Source organism: Dermacentor albipictus, chromosome 9, assembly GCF_038994185.2.
Source record: "Dermacentor albipictus isolate Rhodes 1998 colony chromosome 9, USDA_Dalb.pri_finalv2, whole genome shotgun sequence".
NCBI lineage: Eukaryota > Metazoa > Arthropoda > Arachnida > Ixodida > Ixodidae > Dermacentor > Dermacentor albipictus.
This window is the reverse complement of record NC_091829.1, coordinates 24,038,206-24,060,084: the sequence shown is the minus strand read 5'-3', so window position 1 is coordinate 24,060,084 and position 21,879 is coordinate 24,038,206. Positions and strand designations below refer to the sequence as shown.

The window sequence follows — 21,879 nt, the reverse complement described above, 5'->3', positions numbered from 1 at the left end:
CCAACGTCATTCTGATAGTATTTATTGAGGAAATATATAGTCGATATATGTGAGAGCGTATAGAATAACTTATATGTATGCATCTACGTGTATGATGACGATGCTGTTGTTGCCATGTGATATCTCGTGGAAAGCGGAATTGCACGAATTCTGTCAAGGATGTCACAAGAACTAGAACAAGTGTGGACTTCCAACTAATGTTTTATTACTTGATGGGACTAAAGCGACAACAGGAATATAATAATAAGACGGAGAATAAGAAGAACACGGCGTCTGTCGGAAGTCAGAGTACGTTCACGACTTTGACGACTTTGTGCTGTTCACTTCCTGAGATGAAGCCCCGTTTCGGATCCAATCAGTCACATTAGCAAATTTGATCATTCTTTACGCTTTACGGTTGTTTGGCCCGTGTGCATGGTTCTTTATGCTCCACAGCATGCTTGTGTGAGTTGATATTTCGCACAGAAATAGCAATCTTCAGTGAGTTTTGTTTAACCGTACGTTTGCGAGTACTACTTAGTTTCTTCGACTAAATTTTGCCATGGATGTCGTCATTGACGATGTCAGTCAAAAAATTTATTTCACTGCAATGGCACAGTGACGCCATCTGTCACAACTGCAACAAACACCGTGCTATCGCCATTGTCGCGACAGATGGTACCACCCCTCCGTTGCTGCACAATAGATAAAATCCATGGTTGACGCCGCAGTTGACGCTCACTTTGAATTTGTTGAAGACAAGACTATGGGGGGGGGGAGGGGAACAAGCAAAATCGCAAACGTGTTAATAAGCTAAGTGCACTAGAAAACTGTACCTATACACCGAGTTTAATCGGGAGCAAGCAAGCGGCTTGGAATTAAAAGAAAAAAAAATCATGTATGCTCGGGGCTCCAATTTTTGTTACACACAGCATGTGTGCGCGCGTCTTTGTGTATAGATACACCTTACGTAATACTCCAAAATGAAGGGTTTCTGGTAATACAAAAGTACGTTGCTCTACAGCGATCAGAATGCGAATTCGCGCAACATAACTGCAGGAAAGCTTTTCAACCTGCGGTGACTGTAGAACGCTGCTACTACGTATTGAGCGGCAATGAAGGGATTCGAGAGGCTCGATATTTTGTGAGTCGCTACTATAACGAGCGGGAGACAATGAAGACAGAAAGAGCATAGGGTTACGTAATTTCTGTGTTTAATTTAAATTTAGAAATTATGATGTCCAAACAGAGAAAGTTGGTGAAAAAATAACAATGCAGGCACGTATGGAAGCCCAAGCTGCTGCATTGCGTGGTGGAGCTGCAATGTGCTCCATTCCCTCTATTCCCTCTAAACAAATTTCCCTCTAGTAATTTCAGTTTTAAACAGGTTGTTGCGATCGGTTATTCATACAAACCCACGTATTTATTTCACTGTTGCGTCTTAAGGGTTGAGAAATGCGAAGACCTAATTTATTTACATATGCCTTAGATCCACTAAGAAAGTTGTCACCATTTCCCAGTGATGGCTAGCCCCTTTTTACCTGGTTTATATTATACGATAACAAATAGAGGCAAATATAAATTCAGTATCCGGCGATACTTAAATAAAACAGGAGAACATGCAACAAACTAAACGTGAACTTCTTTCGCGTGGTAGCATATTCAGAAAAGCTTTGCTTGCTACCAGTGCATGCACAAATTGCAGTGTCTGGGGTTAGTTAGAGCCTCTGTGCATCAACTCGGCTTTTGTTGCTTTCAGCTGACGGCACCTCCTGAAGAAAGGCGAGATTTGTTGAAAATTTATCACAGAACCACCATCGACCAACTGGAGAAAAAATTTTCTAACGTAAGCGTTATACATTCCACTGTCTTAGAGTAACATAATGAACATATGAAAAAAATGACAACCATTTCTTTCTGTGAAGATGAAATGGCAGCGAAAGCTGACAACAGTGAAAGCTCTCAGACGAAAAGCAAAGTACCTTCGCTGCCATTCCATCATCCCAGAGTGGAACGGTTGTCATTTTTTGCGTTGGGAGCATGGCCTCGTTCCTCGTTCGGAGGAACGCGGGATCGCGATTGTCGTTTTCATCCCGCATCGCGCGAACGTTCTTCGTCAGTGGTTGTTTCGCACCGGCGCCGTTTACGTTCTCGTTGCTGTTCCCTCCGGCACTCCTCGTACGCATGTTGTCCTTCGTTTGTACGAACTATACGTGTCCGGCCCATCGATAACGCAGCTGTTTTTAGCGCCGATACCTGCCCTGCTTATATGCTGCGAGAGTCTTGACGTCACGCTATTGTTCACGGCGAGCGTTCTAATCTGGGGCTCTATTCTGGACACGCATGGCGGCTGCACGGCCGCCATTACCCGCCATGTTTACTCTCTGATTGGCAGTCGAAAGGTCACGTGTTTTGAAATTTGTGCCGGGAAGCGGAAGTATTGCAAAATGCAATTTTGCGTTTTCATCAAGATGACGAAACGTGACGTGGAGCTGCAAATGTTATGGACTAATACATTTTTTTGGTCCTTGGCAGATATATTGTGATGTTAGCGCTTCAAAAAGAATGTGAGCGGTAGCGTGCAGAAGCCAGTGCAATGCATCTGCAATTGCGCGAATATGTGGTGGCGATTCAAGATATGCGCCATGCCAGCTTGCTGATTGGCTGAAGGAATATCTCATGAGGAGCGTCACAGGAAGGGCTGTTTCGTAAACGTCATTTTGACGATGCGTGACGTTGCGCAGGGCCGCCATTGCTGAGATTTTCCGCCATAATTTTTGCTGCGACGAGCCGCGCGAATTATGCTAATGGGCAGCCATATGCAATGGCAGCCGAGAGGAATGCGTATCGCCACATTTTCCCCGTCGTCTGGCGCCACGAAAATCTTTTGTTCATAACGCGTGCTCATAGTATTTGCATCGCTCTCGGGTGGTGTTGGCATTTGTGTTTTGGGCCATCGTTTCTTAAAAGAACGCGTAAATACGAAATAATATTGGTTGAATATAGCAAACTTTCAGCAATGTTGTCCACTTTTCACTGCTGCATTTGTATTGTAATCGAGATTAATGCCTTTTCGCACAATCAAAAGTTATGACAACGGCCTTTTTCTAACTTACAAAAAGAAATGTACGCAAGGCGGCGCCTTGAAGTTTCCTCCCGCGGTGCGAGTAACCAGCGAAATGAACAAGAGATGGCAGCGCCGGCGCTTGCGTCGCTCTAGTGGATATCTCTGGCGCGCGCAACGCTATCGGTGATATTCGGCCGTTTCTAAGCCAGCCGAGTCGGGCTGAGTCACTTGCGTTTCACGAAATAGCGATAACGTGGCCTAGAACGTGCGCGCATCACCACTGGTAGTTCGCGTATGTTGTCTCAAGAAAGAAAACAAGCGCGTTGGCGCCAACATGCGATGACTCATTCCATTTTCCAGGGACACGCATCCGAGCTACTGAAGCAGACGACGGCTTGTACGCAGCAGACGACGGAAGCGAGAAGCGTTTTCGACAGAATAATCATACGCTTTGAGATAGCTGCTTTATTTTTACTGCGGAGGAAAACTGTTTTGCTTTACCGATAACGCTACATTCAGTGCCTTCATTTCAGCTTCTTAGGCGAAACGTCAAGTTGGCGTCACGTTACGTAAGCAAAACCGGGCCACCAGCGCCATTTTGTTTGCGTCGCGCCTACGTCACGCTCCGAAGAAAATGGCGGAATGTCCAGAATAGCGCCCCTGTTCCCCATTTTGACATCTGCGCCGCCGCACTAAACCCGTATGGGTTTGTTAGAAATCGCCAAGTCCGTTTCTGTTGCCGGACGCCGAAATGACTACGGAAGGTTAGTCATATACAGCTTTCGCCGTAAAAAAAAGAATAGAAAAGGAAAACGAAAGACAAAACAAATGATCTCGAACCGATATCACCCCACCACGCTCCACTAATTTTTTCACAAGAACCTCTGTGTCAGCCGAAGGGCTCTGGCGTTGTGAAGACGAGCTCAATGTCGCGGGTTCAATCCCTATCGCGACTGTGAATTTCGATGTGGGTGCAATGGAAATCTCACTGGTGTGCTTAGATTTAGGCGCAAGTCAAAGAAGAGCGCATTGCCAATACTGTTTTGTAGTTCCCCACTATGGCGTGTCAGGAAATAAAAGCGTGGTTTTGGCTCGCAAAAGTTATAAATTTATTCACTTTAATTACTTCAGGGTCGCCTCATCACAAGTGCCTAATTTATTTACACGGAACGCTCCTCGCAGAGCTTTTTGGGTCAATGCTTCATTAATTGAACAATTGGACCAGCTCGAAGAAGGTCGCGCTTAAAAAAAATGGTTAATAAGCTCTTAAGGAGGAGACACAGAACCATGCAAGACGTCATAAGTGACTCTGTGCACCGTCTATGATGACTACTGCAATACAGCAAGTAAATACTTCACAGGAAATTGAAGAATTATAATGTGCTAATGTATGTGAAAATGCGGGGAAGTTTATAAATTATGTTTCTTGAAACATCGAGTAGAATCTTTATACCTACAGATCCTCCTAACTCCTTGCGCTTGATGCAGAAAATTATAAGGATATTCACAACGCTTGAGCTTGAAATAAGCCTTTTATGCTGTAGCTGTAATGCTTTGGTCAACTTATTTCTAATGACCCGTCACCTCCAGAAATCTTTATCGCTTTTGACTTTTTTTATGTTTATTATGCTTCCAAAAAGTGTCTTCACTAAAGGCGATGGTTTCCTCTCACTTTTTTTTTCAGATTCCTATTCTCGCTTCGTTGCAGAAGCAATTTGACATTGTAGACATCACGTTAGCTGCCAACGAGTCTGTAGAACTATTCGCTCTGGAGTATTATGAAAAACTGAATGAATTTCTGCGAAGTTCTGATGTGTAAGTGAAATAACAATTTGAATACCGCGCGCAATAGCACACAGGCCCTACTCATGCAATGACCTCTGTGCCAAATTTTGAAACATGTCAAAGTTAGTATCCAGTTTGTGTAGAAGTGTCACCCGTATTCGTGCAGGATTAGCGCCAAGAAACAAACCTTCGGGAAGACGATAATGTAGTCGACAGCCGTGTCTAGTTAAACATCTTAAAAAAGCAAACAAATAACGTTACAAAACGAGAGATATGCCTGTAGTGTGATTCATTGTACTGTCGTCAAAGCAGAGTATATTTTATTGCAAGGCCTGGTGGCGTCTTTATATACATTCCTCTCCCCCCCCCGACTTCACAGTACCATAATTAAGGTGCTCAGCCTCGAATACCCTTCAAAATTAACTCCGAAGCAATTATGTGTTACTTGTTCAAGTACATTTTAGCCGTAAAGTTTTGTGAAAATTGGCACCAAATACGATCTAGTCCAATCCATTGTCCCACACAAAAAACCACCCTTTAAATGCGCTAACATTGAGTTGATACGACACTCCACGACGAAGTACCAACCTAACAATATACCGTTCCATGTTACACATGCATCCCTGTGTTTAGCCAAGAAAAAAAGACGGTTTAAAGAATAGGAGAGAGAGCCCTTGTTAATCAATGCTGGATGAATGTTCGCCTGACTATAAGCCTGACATGCTAGTCTTGGTGAGATTGGTGATGCGTGAGATTAATCACTCGTATACAGACTTAACGCACTCACACAGAATATGTCAAATCAACAAGCACAAGTATACAGAGTACCGAGTATCTAGAGTATCGGTTCAAGCAAGTGTCTCGAAGGAGAACTAAAAGTGTCTCCGTTTCACGGAAGCAGTAGTAGTGCTGCTTCGAGGTCTCAAGATGTGATGCAGCTCCAAAAAGCTCCGGCATAAATTTAAAGCAAATTTCAACACCGTTCTTTCACCCGGATAGCACGCGCAAGCGCACTAAATATGGTTAAAGGGTCCGTCTATTTGGAGATATTGGAAGTATTTCTGGTAGTGCCTAACAAAGAAATTTGTTATAGAAACTGTCTTGAAAAATAGTTACGTTCCTGATCGGTTTTCGGGCATCAGTAGAATAGAGAGAAGTTCTGGCCACAAATGGCCACAAAGCTATCAGCTGTCACTTCCAACTAAATAGCGGAAATTCCGTCTTTATTGCAAAGGATATGTGCACATATATAAAATGTTTCAGCTGGCACACTAAATGCCGAAGATAACTTATATTAGTGAAGTAGTGTGGAACAGTCGTGCTACCTCGCGTTGCTTGCACTTAAGTGTTACTTGAAATGTCTGCCATGGAGCTTGGGTACGGCCGGCAGAAAAGTTCATTATTCAAAGTAATTTTAGTTATGTTGAATCTAACCATTCTTTCTCAGTGTAACTGCAAGCACCTTCTTTGCACTTTTGTTCTAGTGACACCTTGTTCAACTTCGCCGGTTTGCGTCACATGCTGAGATGGGCTGCAACCGTATCGCGAGAATTTCGAAAAGCTGCCTTCGAGTTTCGAAAAGTGAAAGAAGGTGTGCAAGTTGAGAGGCCGAGGTGGCAAGAGTGCGTCGATGAGGTTAACGACGGCATGCCAGACATTGTGGGAAAACTATATGTGCAGCACAAGTTCAGCTCAGAGGCCAAAGAAGAGGTAAGATACAGCACACTTTCTGATAATTTTGGGGTTTTACGGGCCAGAACCAGCATTTGATTTAGAGGCACGCTGTAGTGAGGGACTTTGCACTAATTTCAATCATCAGGGATCATTAATGTGCCCGCAATGCACGGGACAAGGGCGTTGTTCCGTTTCACCCCCATCGAAATGCGGCCGCCGCTGCCAGGATTCGATCCCGTGACCTCGTGCTTAGCAGTGCAACACCCCTAGCGCACGTTCTCAAGAGAGCGATCTCGTCATGCCATCGTTGCGCAGCAACATTTTTCACAATTTAAGCACAGCAATTAAAAAAAACTAACGTCATGTTCGACCGGTCGAAATTGAATAATATAGGATGCCGAGAAAATATATTTGTCATATAGAAAATGAGAACAGCGTAACAGCTTGAATCCGTTATCATTTCAGCAAGAAAGTGCGGTTGTTTTGCGTGGCACTATCAAATTTCTCTTTTTCGCGAGCGTGTGAGGCGCTCCGTGACATGTTATTATCTTTATGTGCACGTGTGATATCAAAATTTGGAAGATAAATATTTTCAACAAACAGCATAACACGAGTCATGCGTACATGTACTGACGCTCGAACGACACGGCATTGTATCAGTCACACGACTTCGTGCAAGGTTTAATTCTATTAGTCATTGTGTAGATAAGGCATATCTTGTGAATAATGTCTGGTCAAATCCACGGCAATTCAGAGCAAGTTTACATGTTTCCTTGGTAAAATTTTAAAACGTTGCGCCACGAACATGCCCAAAATTTTGCGCGGGCTGCTACTGATATTAATGCACAATTTACATGAGGCACCAATGTTATCCAGCAAACTATGGCATTGTGTTTTATACAGAAACTACGCTTGGTTTCTAGCAGTGCTAGTTTATGATGCCTTGAAAAAAAGGCTAACTTGGAGGTTTTGCAAAATTGAAGTAATCGCATTTAACATGTCTTCGCGCTTTGGAACAAAACTATATTGGCAATTTTCCAATTACGTACATTTACCAGTGCTCGGAAGGAAAACAAGCAGAAAGCTAAAATGTCGTGAGTAGACATGAAGCGTTCATTTCGTGTTTCCATACGAGTACTCTTTGTCATAAGCACAGAACTGAATACCTAAAACATGGCGATGCAAAAATCAGGGCATCCTCGACGGCCTGGAAAACATCGCAGCTGTGTCGCCATGATCATGCGGGTTCACTAGCTTAGAAGAAAGTTAAAGAAGGACTCACGTTCTGAGTTCTTCGTTATGACTGTGCTGCTCTTGCTGGGAGATCATGTTCAACTGCCTCGTGGTGCGCTCCTGTAAACGAAGATGCTTTGCACGAAGCAAGGAAGAACGAGTTTATTTGGCGTAGGTGGAAAGGAGTACTGTATTTTAGAGCAGGATTCACTTGCAATTGTGTAACTATGAAGACTTGAATATTAACGACATAAAACTTTACTACAATTAGCTCAAGCTTCCTTGTTGCAGGTTCAAGACCTCGCCAGAAGGCTTATGGCTGTATTTAATGAATCTCTGCAAAGGTTTGAATGGATGGACGAGACCACAAGAGCGGCTGCAGAGACAAAGGTAGGTAACACTCTCCTTGCTACGAGCCAAACATGAAAAAGTGCACCGACAAGATCTATGCACCTTTTTTTAAATTTTTGCTTACATTCTTTTGCTTTCTATAAATTTTAGAGGTTTTTTCAAAATGCTCATTGTGACTTGCCAACATTGCGGTTCTGAAGAAGATATGAGTAAGCCATGCTTGTCTTTTCTAAACAATGCTTCAGCGCCTTCAGAGAAAACAAAAACATTACGGCGGAGCTCATCTCCCGAAGACTATCGACTGTAATGCGATTAGCATTTGAGCAACTTAGCAGCACACCGCCTTCCTTAGGAATGCACCGATTGACCCAGTTGAGAACACACTTCTTTAGGTAAAGTTCGGTTTACATCTGTCGCGGTCATTCAGGGACTTCCGCTGTTTCGGCTATATGCGCATACACCGGTACTGTCCTTTTTTGCTATGGCGCTAGCTTGTCAAGACATGAATAGCCATGGCAGGCTGCATCAAGCCGACGGAGCGATGATGATGAAATGACGAAAAAGCAAAGACGTTGATAGAATGACAAAGACGGTGTGGCGTCAACGGCATGACAACAATGAGATTGCGATTTTTAAATAATGACGATGGTATAAAGACGACAGGGTGACAACGAATTACAACGAGTTTATGACAGTGGCGGCATGAGGACGATGGCATGACGGCAACGATATGGGAACAGATGGATAACAGCAGCTGTCTGACGACGAACAATGATGATCGTCAAATGACGATGGCGGAAAATTCACAAGCGAATGGTGACAGCGTGGTTACGATAGAGTGACGAAATACTGACGTCAGTGGATCGGCGAAAGGGGCATGAAAGACGATCGCATGACCGCAATGGTACGAAGACGACTATGACGACGATGGCTGACGGCGACAGCATGACGAGAGTCGGGTATTGTAGTTATAATGACGACTGTGAAACGACTACGACGGCATTACGATGATGTTATGACAAGGAATGTATGATTTCAACGTAATCCTGATGGTGGCATGGCAACTGTATCGGGGCATTGAGGTCACGATCGCATGATGGTTTGGCATGGTGACGAGACTGTATCACGAAACCTGAGTGACGACGTTGGCGTTACCACCATTTAATTTTCGGGTTTTACCTGCCCTAGCCACGACATGATTCTGCATTATTTTGACCACCTGAATTCTTTATCGTGCACCCAATACATGGTACAGGGGCGCTACTGTGTTTCTTCCTCATCTGAACGTGGCCGCCACGGCCGGAATTTGATGCTGTGCCCTTGTGCTTAGTAGCGCAACTCCAAAGCCAGAGAATGTCAAGACGGTGGCATAACGGGAATGGATTGACAAAGGTAGAGTGACGAAAATACGCGACCGCGACGGCATGACCGTGAAGGCCTGACAACAGAAGTGTGGTAGCACTGTGTGACAACGATGCATTGACGACGACGGCATAAGAACGGTGGCACAATCACGACCGAACGACATCAGCGTGATTAATATTAAATGACGAAAGAGGATTGTTGTCGATAGAACGACGAAGGCAGTATAAGGACGAAGGCATGACGACAATGGAGTGACGTTACTGTAGCGGTGACAACGGTGAACCATCATAATGACAAAAACGTGTCCTCAATGGTACGACGACGACCGTGTGACAAAGTTAGAATGGCGACAATAGAACGACTACGACGACATCACGATGACGGAATCACAATGCATGCACGACGACGACTGTATGACGACAACACAAGGACAACAGTGGCAAGACAATAGTTTGATGCAAACTAAAAGACAAGTGTGTGACGACAATGGCGTGGCGATGACTGTATCACGAAACCTGTATATCGAACGGCGACCTGACAATTACGGCATGTCAGGAGCTGGATGGCAAAGCTTAAATGACGATGATGCAACGATTACGACGGCATAACAGCCACAAGCGCATAGCTAGTTGCCCGAACTATTAGAAAACTTGGGTCACTGGGTCGACGTAGAAGACGCGATGACAACGGATTGACGAGAGTCAGATCACGAAGCTAGTAAGACGACGATCGAACGAAGACGATGGCATCACGACCACAAGCATAGGTGTAGTGGCCCAAGTTTGTAGACAACTTTGCGTTTTGTTCGCATAAGAGACTGGACAGATCGATAGATAAGCTGAAAACGGCTGAAGTTGGCAAATACGGTTAATCGCTATAAAAATACCGTATGAATATGAGTCCTTCTTTAAAACTTCGTTCTAACCTAACAGACTTGCATGGTCATGGCCACACAGTTGCGATCTTTTCCAGGCATATGGGTCCCCATATGAGGTTGAAATTCATTGAAAGAATCGAGAGAGAACAGATCAGCGCATATTATATACGCATTGCACGTTACCAATATCTTAGCGGTTTCTTTTGCAATGTGGCTAATCTGTACGCGGCTCCGATCATTACCACATATTACAACGCTGTCGGCATTAAACAAAAATGTTATTTTACACAGAAATAGTTTTGATTTGATTCATTCAGAAAGCCAAAAGATTGATCTTCGTCACCCATTGATGTAGTATACGCAAAGACAGCGACATATGTGCATGCGGTGTATGTTATGATATGTGTGCTTTTTCAGAGTATAAATATTTTACTTTCATTTTTCAGTTGGCAAAAATGGCGATCAAAATTGGATATCCTGAGTGGCTATTAAATGCGACATATATTGAGGAACTTTACAAATTTGTGAGTACCTACGAAATCTTAAAGCTTAATTACTGTAGAAGAGACAAAGACGACTAGTTTACGCAGTGGGCTGAGTGTAACAAATAATTTTTCAAATCAGTTTGCTTAGGGATATAACACAAGATCTGCTCAACGATTAGGCAGAGATCCATGAAGTAGAGACACCGTCGTCTTAAATTTATCCTTGGCTCAGTGAGGTACAATCATTTGCGATAAAATTCTGTTCTAAAACGTGATTTCCTGTTTATTCCCATCAGCCTGTGCAAGTGCGCAGGGACGTTACCAGATAAAGAAAACGAACGAAGGAGGAAAACATTATCAAATACACGGGGATAAAAAAGCATGCACTTTTTGTTAAAGAGGTTATGAGCACATTTATGACATCACAATTAAAATTCTTAGCTGGGAGGCTATGGTAAGGTACGGAAACCCGCAAGCTCAGGAGGCGATGGCCTGGTGGACCTGTGGCATCCATCGCCATGGCAACTGGAGGAGGTTCAGCAAAACGTGAAGTCCAGTGAGTGCGGCACGTATATAGGGCTTGTAGTTTCTTCATTCGATGCCCCACATAGCCAATGCGTGCGCGGGTCTTCGTTTAGTAATTTGTGGATACAGTGATGATGTCTACATAGTTAGCAGGCCATTAACCACAGACGCTGACCGGTAGCAGTATGTTAACGCGTTCTTATTTGTAAACAATGGGCCTTTCATGTTTCCATATCATAACCCAACTACTTTCTACCGCAGGTACCAAAACTGTCCCTCAATGACTCTTACGGCGCAATGACGTACGCCATATCGCTAAACCACCGGAAACAGGCAATGCTAAAGTTACGACGGCCGTACAACAGGGAAGCTGAGTAAGTCATGAACCAAGCTTTTATGCATGCAGAAGTTTTCAACGCTATGGAATATAAAATGAACGTCATACAGAAAAGAAGACGAATAATGCAGCACTTGGATGTCTCGACAGACCCCAAATGGTCCCGTTACTGTTATGCAGCCGAAACGAAACTGTCATTTGCGGCACAAACGTGGCTGACTGTATTACTACGCAGAATGCAAATTTACATTTATAAATGTGAGCTCCAGCCACGGCGCATTGCCGGAATGCACGCGGCAGCCCAGAGTAGGAACACGCGTACAGACCCGTGAGCAAAGGCATACGGGCCACAGGTTCACTGAACCAAGGTAATTTGTATTCAGACGTCCCAACAAAAATTCATGAGTGCGCTGGAAAGTGCGCAGTGCTAAATTTGGAGTGCAGTTCTCGTTCTCAAGTTACATTCACAGGCCGAGAAGAAAATGGGCTTTATTGCGCAATCTCTGATCCACAGAATTTTACTCAGGGAAGTACAGTTTGCACTAAGAAGCAAGCGTCACATAATAAAGAGGAATATACTCATATTGACAGAATTACTTATTAAATCCAGCTACTTAAGATATTATAAAACTGCAACTTCGCAACTAGTAACGAGGACAGCGACGAAACTGTTTCGTGAATTGGTGAGCTTTGTCTTCATTCAAACGCAGGATAGTTTTTTTTTCTGAATAGTCGTTCTTTATCTCACTGGAAATTTCGCAGTGTAGTAAGAACGAAGCACGAGTTAAGCAATACAAATAAATAGAGGCAAAGCGTGAAACTGTAAACGTGTGACATCATTTCTGGAAAGTTCATGGAGCACTTCATCTGCTGTTGAAGTGCCGACTTGGTGCGGCCACCCATCTGCTTTTGACGCATACTCCAGCCCACCCAATCATAACTGCAGTGGCGGATGAAATGGGTATGTCCACTAGGTGGACAATTATAGTACACCCTCCTGTTCGCATAATACACACAGAGGTTACAGACGGCCCTTACTATAACATCTTGTAGACAGAAATGTAGATGACAGAAAAATCGCTCCCATTCAACATTGACAGGTACCCATGATGAAGAAACAGATAAAATGAATTTGACACCAAAATATTGAAGCTAATGTGACAAGACCAAATGGTCATATCTTGGCCATGCTCATGGCTGCGCGATTTGTTATTTGAAGTGAAGCAAGGGCGTCTGCCGAAATTTTCGGTGCTATGAATGGGCCTATCTTCATTTGATTAATAAAGAAGGTGTAAATTATTATGCGGCAAGTCAGTAATGACCGTACTCATCTGTCGTGATGCATGTCAATAAGACTTCTGTCATTTTGTTTAGGTGGCCAGTCGGCCCAGCCGTTGTCAATGCTTTCTACAGCCCGAACACCAATGAAATGAGTGAGTCTTCATGACCATTTGCGATGACGTCGAAAGCGTAGATTTCTTTCTGCTCAGCATTGCTCAAGTGCTATACGGGGGGATCATTTTTAAGTTTGATAGAATTTTTAAAAACGTCATGTTGAAGATAACATAACTGTAGTCCTTGAGCTGAATTATTCAGAGAGGTGGACGTTGTGAGCAAGACAAAATGCAACAGGTATTCCACTAATTAACAAAGGTCCACTAATTATCTGCTGAATTAAAAATTTTACGGTACAGATTGCAATTTACTTACTGCAACCGATGAGCTTGTTGAAAGGAGTATCTACTTTAATGTACAGGATGGTCCCAGTTTGCGATATAACCATTAATATTTCCGCAGTATACCCATCAGGAATCCTTCAAGGAGTCTTCTATGAGCATGGCCTTCCACGGTGAGTCGGTGAATATAATGAATGCTTACTCCGTACGGAATATTTCAGCTAGCTGAAACGTCCCTAGCTAAATTTTCTTTTGTTATTTAGGGAGTAACCTTTCTGGCAAAACAAACTAAGTAAAAGAGTTTTTCCGAGCATGAAAGAGTCCAGGTAATACACGCAAAGTGCATCGAGCTGCCAGTCGCGCTGCAATTTTGAGTGAATTCGCGAGCTCCTTTCATGCTCGGGGAAAAAAAATTATGCAGCACTTATTGAACAACATAAATTAGTATCGGGAGCTTTTTATATTGTTTTACAATTTTCTCACTGACACTTTTACGGTAATTGTAATAACTGAGATGTGGATTAAATAATTATGACTAATTATCTAACTAGGTGGAATGCAAAACATTACCGGAGTATCTCCAAGTGACGGCAAACGACATTACCTTCATTTGGTGCAGCTATGTGGTATTTGCATGTTTTTAAGGTTACATGAAAAACTCTGTAGCAAGAAAATGCGTTCTGTTGTACAGTGAATGTCAATGAATTCAACCAATCCATCCAAAGAGGCGCGATTGCGCCACCTCAAAAACATATTGCGTAAAATGTTTGTTCGCACTGAGAAAAACAAAAACAAAATATTGTCGATCTGCAACTCTTCTGGCAAATTACAAATCGGAATAGCCACAATGGTGCACGTTAGAAGTTTCCTCATTTCTCCTGCAACTTCTGTTGTGCGTTAAATAAAACATACAAATTCGATCATTACGATTGTTAACTCTCCTATTCCCACAATTGTGTTTCCAACGACAGTTCCATAAACTTCGGAAGTATTGGCACGATCGTCGGCCACGAAATGACACATGGCTTCGACGACACAGGTGGGTCCTTGGACGAACCACAAGCACTCACTGGCATTCTCACGGCAATAGGCAGTGAGGCGTTCGTATCTGTAGCACATGAAACATATTCAAACACGAGCTCTAACGGAGTTACTGCCTGTTAGAGAAAGAATAATACAAGAATCGCCGACCCTCGCAGTGAAGAATAAATGTAAAAAGTTGTGTGCCTTTTATCTAATCTTATAAATGCAGGCAAACGGAAATAGAAGGCTACATCAATTTCATCGATGTTGAACTTCACTTTCTTACCTTTCTCCTCTACTTTCTCTTTCACCATGCCGTGTTCTTTCTCACACATGCTTCAGCTGAAACCTGTTCATATATTACCTGTTTGGCATATTTTCATGCCGGTAATCGTTCCCTGTGGCATACATTGTGCTCACTATGCTAAAAGGTTATCCATTGCGCTCACTATGCTAAGAGGTTATAACAGGCTAACAGATTATACGTATATTGCTGCTTACGCACAATAACCAGAATCTAACGACAACAGGGGGCTAAAAGCAGGGATGCTCGTTTACATAGATTGGCGCGCTGTCTCAAGAACCGCAGGTATACAAATTTGCAGCCCTCCGTTGCGGCATTTCTCATAGTCACATTGATGCACTGGGAGGTTAAGCCCCGTGAATGAACAAAGAAGCTAGCGATAAATCTCCGGATGTCGTGGTATGTGTGAGTTAACCCCCACTACTTCGACTTTTTCTTACTCTTCTGTGACCGGCGCAGGTAACGCACCTTAAATAGACATTGCTAACTTTATTAAGGAGTTATCCTTGAATAACAGAGAAAGAAAGCCACTCTTACCCTGCGAAGAGTGTTGGTAAGCAAGAAAACCACCCAAACAAAAAAATGGGTTGCAACGCCACCTTGGACTTTCCGCACGGACACTGTCACTGCGTCATCAATATTCCCGGCAGCAGGTCGGGCTGTGTTTGATGCTTTTTTTTGTTGTTAAAGCTGCACTAAATCGGGTTCTAAACGACGAAACTTTGCAAGTTCCGAGAATTTTCACTTAGCCACAATGGCTTAAATACGAAAAAAGCATATTGAAATTTGTCACGTCGCGCTGATACACTTGTTCAAGGGTTTCAGCAAAAAGTTATAGAAAAGAACTTTCATTTTTGCTTCTGATATTGTCCCTGCGACCAATGAATCAGCAAACATATAACGCTGAAGCAACGTTTTATCGCTCTAAACCAAGTCAGTACTTCTTTTCAAGAACCTCTAACAGGCACCATACGTAGGGATTAGTCTAAAGTTATGGGCCTATTCGATAAGCACTCCCCCAAAAGTAGCGAACCTAGTTTTATATTCATTTCAATTTGAAATCATAAATTATGCTGTATTATAATACGAAAAAAAAACGCAACTCCCATTTTTATGCTGGAATCTATGGGAAATGAAGCTTTCCATGAAGCGACTATTTAAAGGCTATGCAACTGTCCATCTTATGCAGAGCGTTTTACAACATTTCAACTGTGGTTCTGCTGGGCAGACACGTAATCGTCGAGACTCATTCCACGCGATCCACGTGACCACGGATTATACTGTTTCCAATGTTGGCAAAGGATGCGTGGCAAGGTTTGCACGGTCGGCACACTTTATTGTTGCTCTATTTTCAGCATTGACCCATTTTATACCGTAAGAAACAAGGCCCACAAAGAATCGTTTCAATAATAGACAGTTTTGCCAGAAAGCGAAGAACCTAAGGCGACGCCAAGTCTCAGTGTTTCGCACGAGTTCCTCACATGGTTATCTAAATATATGGGGCGCGAGACAACTGCTGCTGCGCAGAAGGGACAGCTCCCCGGGAGGTACCGGGCGTCTCAGTACGCTGCCGTCGATGAGGAACATTGGCAGTGGCGTTACCGGCGTCGCAACTCAATGGCGCCCGAGACGAGACCGATGGAAAACTGCAGGCCTTTGAAAGTGTCCAAGGAAAGGATTACCCAGATTTCGTTTGACGTTTACTATATCCGTTGCACTCAGGCTAGGGTAGGCGTCACGGTGCGGCATGCACACTGATCAGGAGCGCTGATGGAGCAGGAGCGGAGCGCTGGAGCAGGAGCGCTGATGGAGCAGGAGCGCTGATGTGTATTCGCACAGCCCCATGCCCAGCAACGGAAGCCAGTACGCTTTCCTGGCTTCGCTGCACAGTGGCTTTAGTAGAACGTGGTAATCCGGCCACTTGGCGTCGTCGGTTTACCAGGCAAACGCACTGTGTTTCTCGGCAAGCCCTAATATACTTTCCACGTGCGGGCAGCGCATGCGCCGTCGATACGAGAACAGCATCACTGCCGGCGGCACTGGCGGCGCGGGCCCGCCTGGAGTGTGCCCGTGATTGCAGTCCCAATAGCAAAGGAATTATGCGCATGTGCATTTATTGCAGTGAGGCTATTTAATAGGATGTTGCTTGCGCCTATGTATATTTTTTGTTATCATTTGATCAGTACAATTTTTCCCTTTTACTTCTTGTTTTGCGTCTTGGGTCGTGATTTGTCACTTGTTCCTATGCTAGTTATGTTGTTTTTGTCCCCCTTACTCAATGCTCTTCTTGACCATGTTAGGTATAATAGATAGATAGATAGATAGATAGATAGATAGATAGATAGATAGATAGATAGATAGATAGATAGATAGATAGATAGATAGATAGATAGATAGATAGATAGATAGATAGATAGATAGATAGATAGATAGATAGATAGATAGATAGATAGATAGATAGATAGATAGATAGATAGATAGATAGATAGATAGATAGATACATACCGTTTATTGCATCACTACATAATACCGTAGGTTGCAGAGCCGGCCTAGACACCTCTTTAGTGGTAGTATGGATGGGGATACTTGCAAGCCGATTTGTTTTATATGTGCTCTCCTGTGTACGACTTGTTCGCTAACACAGCAGCAGCACATGACCGCAACCATGGTCATAAATATCGGCGAGAGTTGCTTAAGAAAGCTCTGCTTCTATACTTGACTTTACTAAACGCAAGCAATAATGAACAGAAATGATACTTTTATTTGGCATAGAGGTGACAATAATGATTCATAAGCGAGAAGCGATACTATGGCGTGGAATTCCTTTTCAATGACCGATCACATGCAAGTAGCACTTTTCTTTCTGGAAGTAAAGTGAGATATCAAATTTCGCGCTTGTCACATTGTGACATTGTGCCTTTCAAGAGTGTTTTCTTTTGATATTCCCGTGGCCTGATAGGAAGCCAGTTCGACGCAGAAGGTGCTCTGAAGCAATGGTGGTCCAATCATACCCGCACTGAGTTCATGGAAAGGACCAAATGTTTCGAGTATGAATACGGAAATATCACTGACATAGAAGCGAACATGACGGTGAGAATTTCGGCTAGTTCTTAATCTTGGACAGGTGTTGGAGAACAATATTATAAACAACTGTTTATAAAGAAGGTGTCCGATTTATTCAGAGCGATAATGCTGTTAGATGATGACTGGCAGGTTGGCATGGCATTATTGTCAGATATATTAAGATGTTACTACCTTGAGCATCCATGTAGGTATAAAGAGAGTTTGCACATTGGCGGAGGTCGAATATTAAGACAAACCTTTTCTTGTAACCCCAATTTCAGAGGCTACAGCAAAAGTGACGAAACGCCTTGCCGCTTTGTAGTGTGTGCGTGCGTGTGTGAGTGTTTGTCTGTGGTCACCGCAGAATTACGATGCCGCACCGGAAAATGGTGATATGTCTTGATCATGGACTACGTTCGCAGCGTTCTGCAAGATGAACGCGAAATTAAATACCTTCTGTCACCTTTCATAATATACGTTAGCATCAGTTACATAAAAGCACTTTTCGTATCTAGTTGTGACCGAAATTTGTGATCTAGTTCTTAATACTTCGAGGCATTATCATGCAGATCTCGCCATAACATAATTTCTACTGGAACATTAGCGAGTTTAATACGCTTTTATAGCGTCAATAGCAGCAGTATGCATCAACAGTCATCAAAGGCATACATAGCAGCGTCTTTCTGTTCTATTATGTCTCAGCTTCGTAATTTTTGTCGTAATTTGACCAAGTATTAAATAGCAAAAAGTTGCTCATGATTGTCTTCTTTATCAAATGCAGCTTAATGGGAAGAACACGGTGGGCGAGAACATTGCAGACAACGGCGGACTGCGTTTGGCTTTCGAGGTAAGTTGAAGGAGAATTTGATGAACTAATAATAACTTATTACGTAATTAGGCTCTATAGAGAAAATAGTCGAGCCTGCTCCAGGCGACGACAAACAACATTAACGTCGAACATGCATATTTTTTACATTCTGGCACAAGTTGCGTGGACTACTTCGTACACACGAGTATTGTATTATTTAGGCGTGTACGCACAATAGTTCAGCAGCAAGAGTATTGGTACCAACAAACACGCCGTAGAATGTGTCGGAAATTCCCAGCATTCGACCGAATTCTACATGGAAGAAGTAATGTATAAATCTCACGTAGTAAAGTGCACGAGGGACGACATATTTTGTTACAACTCTGCGACATTTCCTTCCTGAGTGCGCGCAGTAATTTCGTTAAGGAAACCAACAAACAGCATGACAACTTCTAAAGCATATCTTTCTTTTGACAAGCATTTCTTTAACTGGATGTCTCGAAACTTTTACTTGAAAAAAAGACAGTTGGATCACTGTTGATTCACTGTGCAAGCATTCCTTAAGAGTGGGGCCCAGCATGGTCTGCTTAATTTCACCAAATAAAATGCAATTCTAATTCTAGGCCTATAAAAGACTCCTGGAAGTAGAATACAAAAACATAGATACTCGACTACAGGGCATGGAAAACTTCTCTGGGCAGCAGCTGTTCTTCATTGCAAATGCAATGGTAAGTGCCATAAAAGCGCCATTATTTCTAATACGCAACAATATCCAGAGAATTGTCTTCTGAACAAAGCGCAAGCACCCAGAAGTGTTCGCCATGCTCCTTTTCACGCAGGTAATGTGCAGCTTGAGCCGGCCTGAGTATGTAAAAGAGCAAATTGAGTATGACCCACACAGCCCAAGTCAATACAGGTAACTCAAAATCTTATACGCTGCGTCCATATCCAGCTTTTCTGGACACGAGGGGTTAGTTCGCATGAGTGTCACCACGTGACGTACTGACCTTACACTTTTTAACATCGTGACAAAGTGATGACGTCAACAAAACAAAAATAAGGCAACTAAAGGCTATCCCTGCACATTGAACTTTGCCACAATTCTTGTCTCGCTGGCGTTAGCATTGTTCTTGACAAAGCGTAGCCACTCGTCGGCTGGAAATGACTTATCATCCTAGGAGTGTTTAGTCGCGACGAGCGATGATTGATTCTGAGATTTTAGCCGGTTTTTTCTAATTTTTATTCAATAATTTTTTGGATGCTACGGAGTAAACAAGCTAGAGTAATCGTCGGAAGCCCTCCATGGCAGCGTTTCTTGAGTCGGCAAACATTCTTAACGACCGAACATGGCACAGCTTCTACGAGAGACGCCGTGGTAGACGGCTTTGGAATTTGAGCTGATTTCGTTAAGGTGCCCTCAATTATTTCCCTACCTACTTTGCTAGCAGCACTCATGGGCTACCACAGCAGCTGCAAATCGAGATGTGCTTAACTATTCAGATATATACGTGGATATGTTGGTTTTGCTCCCTAGGCAAAAGGCAGGACACAAGAAGTGTGCAAGCTGTCTGTGTGTCGTCGTCCGGTTGCATGCTATGGCCGAAGTTGCTCGCATTATTATTAGTCACACTTATTGGCCACCGGGCCATGTACACCTTTGGGTAGGACATGTATAGCACTTGCAGTTAGTTCGCAAAGTAGTCTCCTGTTACGCTCATCCACGTGCATGAAGGAACACCGCTATAGAAAATTATTGTGCAGTAATATATGCAGGATTTGTATGTTCTCCATACTTTCTACCACAATGCCGTTCCACTTTTACAATATAGCTGCAATGCAGACTAGCAGATATCGAGCGCCATAAAGGTTACCCATTTACTTAAAGACCTCGCGCACAACTCCTGACACTTACATGTATTCAAGAGTTGTGCGACTGCAAAGGACATCCTCAAACAATGCTAAATAATGAATTATGGGGTTTAACATGCCAAAACCGCAATCCGATTATGAGGCACGCCGTAGAACGGGATTCCGGACTAATCTGGACCACCTAGGGTTCTTTAACGTGCGCCTAAACCTAAGTACATGGGTGTTTTCGCATTTCACCCCCATCGCAATACGGCTGCCGTGGCTAGGATTCGATCCCGCGACCTCGTGCTTAGCAGCCGAACACCATAGCTACTAAGCGACTACGGCGGGTAAGGAATATTAGCAGTTCGAGGAAGGTCACACTGGGCACGTAAGACAATTTGATCCCCATCCTCACTGCGTGAGAATCAGTACAAGCCCTCGAAGAATGACACCGATTTTGTTTGATGTGATGGAGCCCGCATCCAAAGACCCGAATCAGCCTGTAACGATTGACGACCAGGCACATCGCTTATACGTGCAGTCGCCTGACAGCTTCCGGGCGCTAGCATCAGCCACGACCTACCTAGCCTCTCGTGAACACTTGCCCACATTATCGCCTTATTTCGTAACATCGGGTTTCAGCTGAACTGCTTGAACAGCCAATTTATTTCTCAAGATATTCGGCCACTCTGTAGACGTTATGGTTTTATTATTTGTAAGTCACCTTTTATATTTAGGCTAGTGTGGTCCTGAGATTTCCAGCGGCTCAAGCTTTTCCAAAATGCCCGCATTTTTGTCGGCCTCTGTTCATATTTTGGAGGATATTTAATCGACGTTGAAACCATAGCATGACCCCCTGACCACGCTGCTGAAAAGGTCATTTTATTTTCGTGGAGGGGGGGGGGGGGGGAGGGGGCGCTGCGATCGCCAGAGTGTGAAGACGTGTCCCACTTTGGCTCTTCGATGTTTTCTTTTTAGCTTGTGTGGAACTACCATTCTACGTGGTAAAACATTGAGCAACGACACTGTGAGCACTTTCTGTGAGTTTGGTTTGCTTTTTCACGGCTCCAGTTGACGTTTTTTTCTGGCTACGAGAACATTTTCGACGGCAACCCGCTGACCTAGGCCACCTACCAATGGCTCAGTAAGGTGCAGGCACAAGCCGGAGGCCTTCCCATTCTAGTGGGGGGAGATTTTAACGCCAAGCACCAAACATGGGGCTACGCCAAAGCTGACCCGAGAGGACGCATACTGCACGACGCAATAGAAATGTCAACTCTGGACATATGCAACACACCAGAAACACCAACCCGCATAGGGCTACACGCGCGACAACAGGACACAACGCCCGATCTGACACTAGCCACTCCAGGGCTCATAAGGCAATGGAACGTAGAATCGACGACATGGGGAAGCGACCATTTACCAATAATTATCACGCTCAACCGCAAAAACATCCGAGAGAGGAGAGCAACG

The 21,879-nt window shown here is 43.7% G+C and overlaps 1 protein-coding gene across 2 annotated transcripts in view; it reads left to right on the top strand.

Annotated features, from left to right (window-relative positions):
* The window catches only part of LOC135901936 (neprilysin-1-like), a 48,197-nt gene that overhangs the window by 14,988 nt on the left and 11,330 nt on the right, over positions 1–21,879 (top strand). For both annotated transcript variants that reach the window (XM_065431776.1, XM_065431777.1), the window contains 13 exons: positions 1,739–1,825; positions 4,731–4,861; positions 6,316–6,541; positions 8,030–8,128; positions 10,778–10,855; positions 11,603–11,715; positions 13,053–13,111; positions 13,476–13,527; positions 14,326–14,393; positions 17,641–17,771; positions 18,526–18,591; positions 19,176–19,280; positions 19,392–19,468. In XM_065431776.1, the coding sequence (XP_065287848.1) occupies positions 1,739–1,825; positions 4,731–4,861; positions 6,316–6,541; positions 8,030–8,128; positions 10,778–10,855; positions 11,603–11,715; positions 13,053–13,111; positions 13,476–13,527; positions 14,326–14,393; positions 17,641–17,771; positions 18,526–18,591; positions 19,176–19,280; positions 19,392–19,468 (1,292 nt within the window). The remainder of the gene's footprint in view (positions 1–1,738; positions 1,826–4,730; positions 4,862–6,315; positions 6,542–8,029; positions 8,129–10,777; positions 10,856–11,602; positions 11,716–13,052; positions 13,112–13,475; positions 13,528–14,325; positions 14,394–17,640; positions 17,772–18,525; positions 18,592–19,175; positions 19,281–19,391; positions 19,469–21,879) is intronic.